Below are 14,575 nucleotides of genomic sequence, written 5' to 3'. Positions count from 1 at the left end.
AACATTGTATGCAAATCTTTCAAAATAAAAAACTGACAAAAAAAGGTCAAAGTGCCATTCAAAGAGTTAAAATGAAAAAAAAACAAAAAACTTGTTTGCTATTTTTATTTAGCACTAAAGTTGATTGAGAGATTTGAGCAAAAAATAAATAAATATCACTCTAAAAATGTACTCCTTAAAATAAATCCCTGAGGACCTTTTCGCCCTAAAATAATTTCTCGAAGTGTATTATTGATACATGAAAGAATTTCAAATAAATATACTACCAATGAAAAAGAAAAATAACCCTCCTGTGAAAAAATAAAGCAAACATTTCCCTGAAATGACAAAAAGATCCCAATATACTCCAAGGGCAAAAATCAAAATACATAATATGAATAATTTAGTATTTTGTTAATGTATTAGCTTTAACTTATATATTGAAAATATTTTATGTCTGTGTTTATTAAAAACTAAATATTTTATTCATTTTTAATGTATAATGTATTGATTATCATTAATTAAATCTAATCTTTTTTGTTTATAGGTTTTGTTGACACCCCGAATGATATAGTACTGTATTAATATAGTATTAATTTATATGCATAATACATGCAAATCTTTCAAAATAAAACAACTGACATAATAAGGTCAAATTGGCATTAAAACTGTATTTAATGTTTGCTCTTTTTATTTAGCACTGAAATTGAAAATGAGATTTGAGCAAAAAAAGTATATTAATCTATTTTTGTATACACTTTTAAGTTCCTGAGGACTTTTTTGTCCCAGCAGTATTTAACTGGGCTAAAAAAAAAATTATGTGTATTGTTGGAAAAAAAAATAATTAGATTTTCTTTTTTTAAGTTGAAAAAGAAAAAAAAAATATATATTCTGATCAACACAACCAAAGTTTTGGCCAGAAAGAAAATAAAAATGTACCTGGAAAGAGGAAAAAACCAAAATACTGTAAGGGCTAAAATAAATATATAGTGAATATTATAATATGAATGAATTATTTTGTCATAGTTTTAACATAAATATTTAAAATTATTCTATGTTAATTGTGATTTAAAAAAAAACTAAATATTGTATTCATTTTCAATATGTAATTTATGAACTATTATTAATAATATTTTTATCTTTTTTTGTATATAGGTTTTGGTGACGCCTTGAATAATATAATATATTGGTATATATTTAGATAGTATTTAGTATATTTATATGCATGATAAATGCAATTTTTTTCAAAATAAAAAACTGACATAAATAGGTCAAATTGACCTTAAAATGGTTAGAATGGGAAAAAAATATTACATGTTTGCTATTTTTATTTAAAAAAAAAAAAGTAAAACATATATATATATATTTTATTTTTAATTTTATTTTAATTTTATTTATTTAATTATATATATACTTTTAATTCCCTGAGGACTTTTTCATCCAGGCAGTGCTTAACTGGGCTAAAATTATTTCCCACAGTGTGTTATTGATATCTGAAAGAATTTGAAGCAAAAATATTAATAATGAAAATGAAACCAAAGCAAACCTTCTTGTGAAATGACATCATTCTATTGGAAGTAACACATCCAAAGTGTGAAGCAAAAATTTCCCTGAAAGGATGAAAAAGTTCCCAAATTACTCCAAGGGCTAAAAGAAATATATGGAGAATGTATAAAAATAAATAACGTAATATGAATACATGATTTTCCTTATACATTTATTAGTTTTACAACATATATTTACAATGAATCTATGTTAATTATGATTTAAAAAATCCAAATATTATTAATTTTAATGAAAAAAATGTAAATGTTTAATTTTTGGTGATTAAATCTAGGCTTTTTAGGTTTTATTGACACCCTGAACAATATAACATGACCGTTTCTAGTTTTATAAAAAATATTTATATGCATGAGAATATTCCTAACTAAAGTTGTTTTAATTCTGTGGTCAAATTATTTTATTAATTGAATTTTACTGACAATAATCCCAAATACAGTTATTGAATTATTAGCATTATCAAAATACAGAATGTGTTTTTATGGTAAAAAAAATAAAAAAAATAAAAATCACAATATGTTATTTTATTAATACACACACGGACACATTGTTGTGTGTACGTGTGGTTGTCGTGATGTTTAGTGATTTAGGAGCAGGGTCAAAGGTCAGCGGTTTTACTGCGGGGCCTCAATAAACCTTTATGGCCGACAGAAGCTCCGCCCACCTCGTTAGCGCGTTAAATCCTTCATGTGACAACGTTTGATCATTAAACAAACACTTTCAAAGCTACTTATTTTTGCCGTTATTATTGTCATTGATTGTGTTTGTTATTGTTGTTACTGTACCACACACACACACACACACACACACACACACACACACACACACACACACACACACACACACACACACACACACACACACACACACACACACACACACAAAGTGTTTAGAAGGTTGAAGACATGATTGTTATAGATAAGACAAAATAGAGCAAAGGACAAAGGTCTCTGCACACACACACACACACACACACACACACACACACACACACACACACACACACACACACACACACACACACACACACACACACACACACACACACAGATAGTGGGATGCTTGCTCTTTGGACACCACTGCATCCCTGACTACGTTTCCATGCACCAAATTAGTCTGATTTCTCAAATAGTGTTTTTTGTCCCAGTGTGTGTGTGTGTGTGTGTGTGTGTGTGTGTGTGTGTGTGTGTGTGTGTGTGTGTGAGACGTGTGAACATAACTAAGATCATGTGATTTGGAAAAAAATATTTTAAGAAAGTTTTACTTTGGCATACAAACGGGGGTGGAAAAAAAAAAATCAAAATCAAAAATCAAAAGTTTGTTGTTGTCATGGCAACACCCAGCCACAATTCGATTGGCAGCTGTGGGAGGGGCCAGGATGTTCACCTGTGCACCAATTAATGTCAAAAAACAAGCAGAAGGGACCGTTTTTAAATAACACTCAAGTGCTTCCAAAATGTCAAATAATGTCATCGACATGCTAATGTAGCTAAATGCTAACCCAGCATCAAGATGTCATCAACATACTAATGTAGCTAAATGCTAACCTAGCATCAAGATGTCATTGACATGCTAATGTAGCTAAATGCTAACTCAGCATCAAGATGTCATCAACATGCTAATGTAGCTAAATGTTGTCTCAGCATCAAGATATCATCAACATGCTAATGTAGCTAAATGCTAACACAGCATCAAGATATCATCAACATACTAATGTAGCTAAATGCTAACTCAAGATGTCATTGACATGCTAATGTAGCTAAATGCTAACTCAGCATCAGGATGTCATCAACATGCTAATGTAGCTAAATGCTAACCTAGTATCAAGATGTCATCAACATATTAATGTAGCTAAATGCTAACTCAGCATCAAGATGTCATCAACATGCTAATGTAGCTAAATGCTAACTCAGCATCAAGATGTCATCAACATGCTAATGTAGCTAAATGTTGTCTCAGCATCAAGATATCATCAACATGCTAATGTAGCTAAATGCTAACACAGCATCAAGATATCATCAACATACTAATGTAGCTAAATGCTAACTCAAGATGTCATTGACATGCTAATGTAGCTAAATGCTAACTCAGCATCAGGATGTCATCAACATGCTAATGTAGCTAAATGCTAACCTAGTATCAAGATGTCATCAACATATTAATGTAGCTAAATGCTAACACAGCATCAAGATGTCATCAACATACTAATGTAGCTAAATGCTAACTCAAGATGTCATTGACATGCTAATGTAGCTAAATGCTAAGCCAGCATTAAGATGTCATCGACATGTTAATGTAGCTAATTGCTAACTCAGCATCAAGATGTCATCAACATGCTAATGTAGCTAACTGTTAGCCCAGCACCAAGATGTCATCAACATGCTAATGTAGCTAAATGCTAACTCAGCATCAAGATATCATCAACATGCTAATGTAGCTAAATGCTAACCTAGCATCAAAATGTCATCAACATTCTAATGCAGCTAAATGCTAACCTAGCATCAAGATGTCATCAACATGCTAATGTAGCTAAATGCTAACCTAGCATCAAGATGTCATCAACATGCTAATGTAGCTAAATGCTAACTCAAGATATCATTGACATGCTAATGTAGCTAAATGCTAAGCCAGCATTAAGATGTCATCAACATACTAATGTAGCTAATTGCTAACTCAGCATCAAGATGTCATCAACATGCTAATGTAGCTAACTGTTAGCCCAGCACCAAGATGCAATCAACATGCTAATGTACCTAAATGCTAACTCAGCATCAAGATATCATCAACATGCTAATGTAGCTAAATGCTAACCTAGCATCAAGATGTCATCGACATACTAATGTAGCTAAATGCTAACCTAGCATCAAGTTGTGATCAACATGCTAATGTAGCTAAATGCTAACTCAAGATGTCATCAACATTCTAATGTAGCTAAATGCTAACCTAGCATCAAGATGTGATCAACATGCTAATGTAGCTAAATGCTAACTCAAGATGTCATCAACATACTAATGTACAAACCCTGTTTCCATATGAGTTGGGAAATTGTGTTAGATGTAAATATAAACGGAATACAATGATTTGCAAATCCTTTTCAACCCATATTCAATTGAATGCACTACAAAGACAACATATTTGAGGTTCAAACTCATAAACTTTATTTTTTTTTGCAAATAATAATTAACTTGGAATTTCATGGCTGCAACACGTGCCAAAGTAGTTGGGAAAGGGCATGTTCACCACTGTGTTACATGGCCTTTCCTTTTAACAACACTCAGTAAACGTTTGGGAACTGAGGAGACACATTTTTGAAGCTTCTCAGGTGGAATTCTTTCCCATTCTTGCTTGATGTACAGCTTAAGTTGTTCAACAGTCCGGGGGTCTCCGTTGTGGTATTTTAGGCTTCATAATGCGCCACACATTTTCAATGGGAGACAGGTCTGGACTACAGGCAGGCCAGTCTAGTACCCGCACTCTTTTACTATGAAGCCACGTTGATGTAACACGTGGCTTTGCATTGTCTTGCTGAAATAAGCAGGGGCGTCCATGGTAACGTTGCTTGGATGGCAACATATGTTGCACCAAAACCTGTATGTACCTTTCAGCATTAATGGTGCCTTCACAGATGTGTAAGTTACCCATGTCTTGGGCACTAATACACCCCCATACCATCACACATGCTGGCTTTTCAACTTTGCGCCTATAACAATCCGGATGGTTCTTTTCCTCTTTGGTCCGGAGACCACAACGTCCACAGTTTCCAAAAACATTTTGAAATGTGGACTCGTCAGACCAGAGAACACTTTCCCACTTTGTATCAGTCCATCTTAGATGAGCTCAGGCCCAGCGAAGCCGACGGCGTTTCTGGGTGTTGTTGATAAACTGTTTTCGCCTCGCATAGGAGAGTTTTAACTTGCACTTACAGATGTAGCGACCAACTGTAGTTACTGACAGTGGGTTTCTGAAATGTTCCTGAGCCCATGTGGTGATATCCTTTACACACTGATCAAATATGTTGTCTTTGTAGCATATTCAACTGAATATGGGTTGAAAATTATTTGCAAATCATTGTATTCCGTTTATATTTACATCTAACACAATTTCCCAACTCATATGGAAACGGGGTTTGTAGCCAAGTGCTAGCCTAAGAGTATGATGTCATCAACATGCTAACTGCTCGTCCCATGGTTAAATAGCATCAGCACGCTAACTGCTCTCAGTATGCTAATGTTACGTGGGGAATGTGACCTTTGTGAAGCTACCAACGTTCAAGGTCATCATCCCGCGCGGCGTAGCCACGGAAAACAGAGTTCACTTTTAAGAACGAGGAAAGCGTCTCCAAGATGGCCGACAGGAAGTAGTTCAGAACTCTTCCTTAATGTTCATGGACAGAGAAGGAGACACCAGGCCGCTGCTGCTGGTCACCATGGCGACGCTGCCACCGCCTCCAGCGGGCGGGGTCAGCGTGGTGGAGGAGGCGGGCTGCTGGAGCTTCTTCTTGTTCATCTTGCGCTCTTTCGCTCGCCGGTTCTGGAACCAGATCTTCACCTGCCAACAACACCCGAGGTCAACGCGTGCACCGCCACGCAAACAGGGCGGGGCCTCACCTGTCTCTCTGATAGGCCCAGGGCGCCGGCGAGCTCCGCCTTCCTTCTGATGGTGATGTACTTGCTGTAGTGGAACTCTTTCTCCAGCTCCAGTCTCTGATGGTCCGTGTAGACCACTCGGTACTTGTCCTTGGTGCGAGTCTTCCCGTCTGCACACATACTTCCTGTTTGTTACTCTTTTGTCCTCATAAAAATACACATTTATTTATCATCTAATATATATATATCAGTGACGTGCGGTGAGGTTGATGGCTGGTGAGGCACTGACTTCATCACAGTCAGATTTACAAACATATGAACCCTAAAGAGTATCTTATTCACCATTTGATTGGCAGCAGTTAACGGGTTATGTTTAAAAGCTCATACCAGCATTCTTCCCTGCTTGGCACTCAGCATCAAGGGTTGGAATTGGGGATTAAATCACCAAAAATTATTCCCGGGCGCGGCGCCGCTGCTGCCCACTGCTCCCCTCACCTCCCAGGGGGTGAGCAAGGGGATGGGTCAAATGCAGAGGACACATTTCACCACACCTAGTGTGTGTGTGTGACAATCATTGGTACTTTAACTTAACTTTAACTTTACACATACAAACTGTAGCACACAAAAAAAGCACATTTAATAAGTGCGGGAACAGTGGTGTTGGTGTTGGAGGAGTTGTGAATGAATGAAATATGAAATCCGTGCTGCAGTCTGCAGGTGTACCTAATGTTGTGTCCCTGCAGTCGTTCACGTACGGCTCCTCCGGCGCGAGCAATGTTGTTTTTGCACTTTTTGGCTTCTTGTTAAGTTTTTTTTTGGGTGGATTCGGTCTTGCACGTGGAGGGTTTGGGTGTGGCTTTGGTTGGTGTGGCGCTCCCGTCGGGGGGTGCATTAACCGGCACCAGGAGGCGGGATTACTGCGAGCCTCACACAGTGCGTCTTCGCAGCAGTTTTAAAATACGTTACACACATACAGTTGTTGACAAAATACACTGTACATTAAATACCTCAGCTAACTAAACTATGGAAATGTATAATATAATTCATATAGCAATACGGTCTCACTGCACAGCAGGCCAGCAGTTAGCCGAGTCATTGCGCAATCCATGTTGAGGCACTGAGTGACGTGCCTCAACTGGCTGCTGATCACCGCACCGTCTCTTCTCAGTATTTGAATGGCAAATGTGAAAATTCAGCGATTTTGAATGAAAATAATCTAAAACTGGTGAAGTTAAATGTAAAATAACTTTATAGTATAATCACTGAATACATATAACAATTTAATACATTTTTTTTCTTTCCATGATGGCAGGTGAGGCGGGGCCTCACCTGCCTCCAGTGACCGCACGTCACTGATATATATATATATATATATATATATATATATATATATATATATATATATATATATATATATATATATATATATATATATATGTATTCCTTATTTCATCATTAATAAGGAGGTTACACAACATTATGCATTATTAAATTGTTCTCAGCGTCATTATTGCAACACTATATATATTATTGCAACATATATATATATATATATATATATATAAATATATATATATATATATATATATATATATATATATATATATATATATATATATATACACACACACACACACACACACACACACACACACACACACACACACACACACACACACACACACACACACACACACACACACAGTGGCCTAGTGGTTAGAGTGTCCGCCCTGAGATCGGTAGGCTGTGAGTTCAAACCCCGGCCGGGTCATACCAAAGACTATAAAATTGGGACCAATTACCTCCCTGCTTGGCACTCAGCATCAAAGGTTGGAATTGGGGATCAAATCACCAAAAATGATTCCCGGGCGCGGCCACTGCTGCTGCTCACTGCTCCCCTCACCTCCCAGGGGGTGATCAAGGGTGATGGGTCAAATGCAGAGAATATTTTCGCCACACCTAGTGTGTGTGTGACAATCATTGGCACTTTAACTTTAACTTAATATATATACATATATTGATACATACATATATATATATATATATATATATATATATATATATATATATATATATATATATATATATATATATATATATATATATATGTATGTATCAGTGACGTGCGGTCACTAGAGGCAGGTGAGGCCCCGCCTCACCTGCCATCATGGAAAGAAAAAAACATAAAAAGAAAAAAAAATTATTAAATTGTTATATGTATCCAGTGATTATACTATAAAGTTATTTTCCATTTAACTTCACCAGTTTTAGATTATTTTTATTGAAAATCGCTGAATTTTCACATTTGCTGTTCAAATACTGAGAAGAGACGGTGCGGTGAACAGCAGCCAGTCGAGGCGCGTCACTCAGTGCCTCAACATGGACGGACTCGGCTAACTGCTGGCCTGCTGTGCAGTGAGACTGTATTGCTATATGAATTATATTATACATTTCCATAGTTTAGTTAGCTGAGGTATTTAATGTACAGTGTATTTTGTCAACAACTGTATGTGTGTCAAGTATTTCTTGTGCTGAGCGATCATAAAACTGCTGCGAAGACGCACTGGCTGAGGCACGCGTAACCACGCCTCCTGGTGCTTAAGACACGTTTGCCGCAGACTGCACCCACCGACGGGAACGCCACACCAACCAAAGCCCACACCCAAACCCTCCACGTGCAAGACCGAATCCACCCAAAAAAAGTCACTTAACAAGAAGCCAAAAAGTGCAAAAACAACATTGCTCGCGCCGGAGGAGCCGTGAACGACTGCTGGAACACTACATTAGGTACACCTGCAGACTGCAGCACGGATTTCATATTTCATTCATTCACAACTCCTCCAACGAGAACACCACTGTACCCGCACTTATAAGTAAAGGTAAGACCATAATAACGTTTTTTTTAATAAATGTGCTTTTTTGTGTGCTACAGTTTGTATGTGTAAAGTTAAAGTTAAGTTGAAGCAGGGGCGTCACTAGCTTTTAAGGACAGGGGGGCTTTGCCCCCAGGAGATGCACAGGATGCGAGCGAATGTTACGCACGAGCACAAAACTTCACAAACGGCTAACAAAGACTTAGAAATTATTCATTGTTATTATTATTATTTAAAAAAAATGCACGGGACGAAATGAAATGCTCCCCGGGACGATGGCTTTGGACGGCGTGGCGCAGTGGAAGAGTGGCCGTGCGCGACCCGAGGGTCCCTGGTTCAATCCCCACCTAGTACCAACCTCGTCATGTCCGTTGTGTCCTGAGCAAGACACTTCACCCTTGCTCCTGATGGGTGCTGGTTAGCGCCTTGCATGGCAGCTCCCTCCATCAGTGTGTGAATGTGTGTGTGAATGGGTAAATGTGGAAGTAGTGTCAAAGCGCTTTGAGTACCTTGAAGGTAGAAAAGCGCTATACAAGTACAACCCATTTATTTATTTTATTTAACCATATATTTTCTTTTTCTTTTTATGTATTTATTCATTTTACATTTTATATTAAATGTCTTGGTTTTTCCTCCCTCTGAAAATCCTATTAACAAGCCATCCTATAATAATAAAACAGCTATTAATGTAACAATACAATAAAACAAATATATTTAATGATGTTTTTTTCATTATTTTAACAATAGGCTTATGTATATTACTTTATATAGATTCTACAAGAAACACAAAACTTAAAAAATAAATGATTTACAATTGCACACACAAGGTTTTGTGCAGCTTCACTCATTGTAAAGGAAGATAATGTGCTTCGTACACATGCAGGACCGCAAGCGAGGTCGCAGAGAAAATGCGGGCTGGAATTTGAGTGATGTGGGCATTTTCTATATGAACAAGTGGAATGGATTGGATACCGACGCACGAAAGGGGCTCTCTACCTTACGCTACGAAGTGGGGGGAAACTGAGTGAATAATAACAGGTTATATGATTATTTATTTAAACTCATATTTGGGCCACTTTATAATGAATATGTCGGCATTTATTTGTAAAAAACCCCCCAAAAAACACCAAATTATTTAGGGGGGCTTAAGAATATTTTAGGGGGGCTTGAGCCCTCCTAAGCAGGGAAGAATGCTGGTATGAACTTTTAAACATAACCCGTTAACTGCTGCCAATCAAATGGTGAATAAGATACTCTTTAGGGTTCATATGTTTGTAAATCTGACTGTGATGAAGTCAGTGCCTCACCAGCCATCAACCTCACCGCACGTCACTGATATATATATATATATATATATCCATACATTTTCTACCGCTTGTCCCTTTTGGGGTCACGGGGGTGCAGTATATATATATATATATATATATATATATATATATATATATATATATATATATATATATATATATATATATATATATATATATATATATATATACATGTATTAGATATCATTTACCATACAATTTATTGTTGATCATCATTCAGTCTTCAAACTTTTATATTGTAGTATGTATTTATTATTTATAAAATATTATTTATAATTTTTACTTGTTATATTTGTTATCATTTATTGGTGAAGTATCTTATAGCTATCAGCTACAGTGTATATATATTTATATCTATATCTATAAATATAGCTATATATATGCATCTTTATCTCTACAGTATATATATATATATATACATATATATATATATATATATATATACACATATAAGTATATACATACATACATAAATATATATGTAATATATATATATATATATATATATATATATATACACACACACACATACACACACACACACACACACACACACACACACACACACACACACACACACACACACACACACACACACACACACACACACACACACACACACACACACACACACACACACACACACACACACACACACACAGATATATAGACAGTATATATGCATAAATATATGTCCATAATTTAAATGCAAAACTTAAACTGCTTAGCTTTGTAGTTTTATAGCTAATTCTAATATGAAACTATTTGACGTAAATTCACACTATATATAGTATATATGAAGTAAAAAAAAATGCAAATATATATAAATTTACATTTGTGTATTTTATATATTTATACATATACTGGGACAAGCGGGAGAATATGGATGGATGGATGGCTATATATATGGTTATATATAGCCATCCATGTATGTATAAACGTATGTATGTATGTATGTAAGTATGTATGTATGTATGTATGCATGTATATATATATATATATATATATATATATATATATATATATATATATATATATATATATATATATATATATATATATATATATATATATATATATATATATATCCTTCCATTTTTCTACCGCTTGTCCCGGTATATGTATGTAAATTTATATGTATGTTTATAAAGTATATTAGCATAATTGTAAATTTATATATAAGGTCTATATATAAAGCATGTATTATAAAATATTTTTTTTAGATATATTTAATATTTATTATATATGATATATTTATATAAAATATAATACAAACATATGCAATATATATGAACTAGAATATGTAAATATATATATTGTATTACATAATTTAATTTGATGTATATACACTATGTATGTATTTGTAAGTATATGTATGTGTATAACGTATATCTGAATAAATGTATGCATGTATGTATGTGTGTGTGTGTGTATATATATATATATATATATATATATATATATATATATATATATATATATATATATATATATATATATATATATATATATATATATAAAAACATCGAAAATGGATGGATGGAATAGGTGTGTGCTGATTAGTTTTAACATCGATTTGATATTTGTGGTTGCCGATACGAATTAGGGCCAATCTCAATTTTTTTTAGAACGATACGAATTACGGTAAATATAAATGAATTATGGATACAAACGAGCAAATAAACAACAACTAATGGTCAATGCATTCATATCTTATATGAATAAAGTGCAACTTTAAGTTTGTCATTGTTTTGGCTTTTGCAATCGTGCTGTAGCGGAAAGTTGTTGTGTTGTAATCAATGATATTGTCTTGTGGCGTTTGCGTTTGCCACGACCTTTCACCGCAGCTCGCCGCCATTTTTGTTTTGTTGACATCACAGACGAGCAAATAGACTTAACATTTAACGTCCCCATTATGAAAAGTGCTAAACTTAATATCAAGTCTTGCCATTCTGAAATCCAATGTTTTCCTTTTTCTAGTATAAATCAATCGATTCCCTTTCAAAGTTATCTTAGATCGATTTCTATCTTACGTAAGGTAAACTTGCTAAGCACAGATCGATATACTTGAAATTTAGGAATATAAACCGATCCATCACTCACATACATACACACGCATACATACATATATATATATATATATATATATATATATATATACATATATACAATGTGTGTGTGTGTGTGTGTGTGTGTGTGTGTGTGTGTGTGTGTTTCTGTTCTTGAAATCCTCTCATAAATATGCAATATGAGTGTGCGTGCCAATGTGTTTACGACTACAGTATTTATATTTTGGATTTTTTTTAATGGTGACAAAAGAGGGATTCTATTACAGTATATTATTCTAAAACGTTTGTATACATTTACCAGCATCTCTCAATTTTCCACAGTAAAATACCGCAATCAAAATCCACAGCAACAGCACACTAAATGGCTGTAAAAAATGACAGCACTTATTCATCACAGCAGTGTTTTACTGTATTTTAATAGTAACATTTACAGTATTTCACTGTGAAATAACAGTTAATTGCTTGAAATATAAAAGTATCATCATTAATGCAATTATGAGTCAATACTTTGCTGTGAATTTAAAATGAAATTGTCCATATGTATATTTTTTAAAGTCCAAGTATTTTCAACATAGTGATTATTATTATTGTAAAACATTTTTTTTTAAAATTATTATTGTAAAAACAATAATAATTATTATGAGTACAATTACAAAACAATGGTGTATGTTCATCTCTCAACAGTTTTGACATGGTTTATTTGTATGCCTGATGATATAACAAATAATAAGTTTCAGTAATAATTTCAGTACTGAATATTTTTTATGCTATATTGATTATTATGATTATCCTGCCGTCATCGATTAATTAGTGTTGCAATAATAAGGCTGAGAACAATTGAATAATGCATAATGCTGTATAACCTCCTTATTAATGATGACATAAGGAATTATATATATATATATATATATATATATATATATATATATATATATATATATATATATATATATATATATATATATATATATATATATATGTATGTATATATATATATGTGTATATTTATATATATATGTGTGTATATATATATGTATACATATATATGTGTATATATATACATATACATATATGTGTGTGTGTGCATATATATATATATATATATATATATATATATATATATATATATATATATATATATATATATATATATATATATATATATATATATATATATATATATATATATAAAAATAATGAATGAATATGTCTTACTGGGGTTGGCGAGCGGCGTGGACGCGCGTCGTATCCACTCGTAGGCGCTTCTCCTCTGCGGGGACGCGCCCGACCCTTGACCCGCGGGCGCGCTCAGGGAGGCGGCCAACAGACCCGGCGAATGCCCGGCGAACTCCGGGGGACCGTAGCCCAGGTTGGGGCCCACGGCGGTGGTCCCGGGAGGCCCGGTGGCGGTCCCGTAGTGGTGCGCGGTCCAGTCGTCCCGCGCGGACTGAGGTGGGGGAGGCAGAGGCGGGGGCGGGTAGGCCGGGCTCCAGGCGCCGCTCTGCTGCTGAGGGGGGTGAGGTGGGTGCGGGGTGTGGGGGTCTGCCGGACCCAGGCCGTGGTGGTGCACGGGGTGGTAGCCCGAGAAGTCCGGGTACTGGGCCGGGGCCGGTACCGGGAAGTTCTGCGGGCTGAGGCTGAGGCCCGGGTGTCTGCCTACCGGGTTCTGGTGGTACATGGGGGGGTCCTTGTCCAGCTGCAGGTAGCTCACGTACATGTTGGAGGGGGCGGGGAGGGGCACGCTCACCTGCCGCGCGTGTTTACCGTGTGCGTGTCTTCACCTGATGCGCGCCCCCCCGCCCGCCAGCCGCCCGTTATAAAGGGCCCTGATCACGTGACCGCTTTTATTGCTCTTACCTGACACCGCCCCCACACCCACACCCACACCCACACTCACACCCACACTCACCTTTATCATCGACACACTTGAAACAATAATATTGTTTTAATTTACTATTCTTCTTTGTACTTTTTAGAACTTATAACAACATAAATATCAAAATTATGTATATATATATATATATATATATATATATATATATATATATATATATATATATATATATATACTGTATGATTAGTGGTATAGTATCATTTTATTTTAAAAAAAACAAGAATGTTTGACATTTCAAAACAGTACTGTAATTATGGACAAGTTATTTATTATTATTTGTATCATC

At 35.3% G+C, this 14,575-nt stretch overlaps 1 protein-coding gene across 1 annotated transcript; it reads right to left on the bottom strand.

The window, feature by feature from the left end:
* Positions 1-5,901: 5,901 nt before the first annotated feature.
* On the bottom strand, positions 5,902-14,112 carry cdx1b (caudal type homeobox 1 b). The gene is made up of 3 exons (XM_061961677.1): positions 13,611-14,112; positions 6,147-6,295; positions 5,902-6,087 (listed from the first exon to the last, which is right to left on the bottom strand). The coding sequence occupies exons 1-3, from the start codon at positions 14,110-14,112 to the stop codon at positions 5,902-5,904; spliced, it is 837 nt and encodes a 278-aa protein (XP_061817661.1).
* Positions 14,113-14,575: the final 463 nt, after the last annotated feature.

Source organism: Nerophis lumbriciformis, linkage group LG09, assembly GCF_033978685.3.
Source record: "Nerophis lumbriciformis linkage group LG09, RoL_Nlum_v2.1, whole genome shotgun sequence".
Taxonomy (NCBI): Eukaryota; Metazoa; Chordata; class Actinopteri; order Syngnathiformes; family Syngnathidae; genus Nerophis; species Nerophis lumbriciformis.
Note: the sequence above shows the minus strand (reverse complement) of the source record. Positions and strands in the feature narration are given on the sequence as shown.

Coding starts and splice junctions, on each gene's coding strand:
- cdx1b (XM_061961677.1), bottom strand. CDS start 14,112: ATGTACGTGAGCTACCTGCAGCTGGACAAGGACCCCCCCATGTACCAC. Junction 6,296..13,610: donor CACGCCGCTCGCCAACCCCA/GTAAGACATATT, acceptor GTATGTGTGCAG/ACGGGAAGACTCGCACCAAG. Junction 6,088..6,146: donor TGGGCCTATCAGAGAGACAG/GTGAGGCCCCGC, acceptor TGTTGTTGGCAG/GTGAAGATCTGGTTCCAGAA.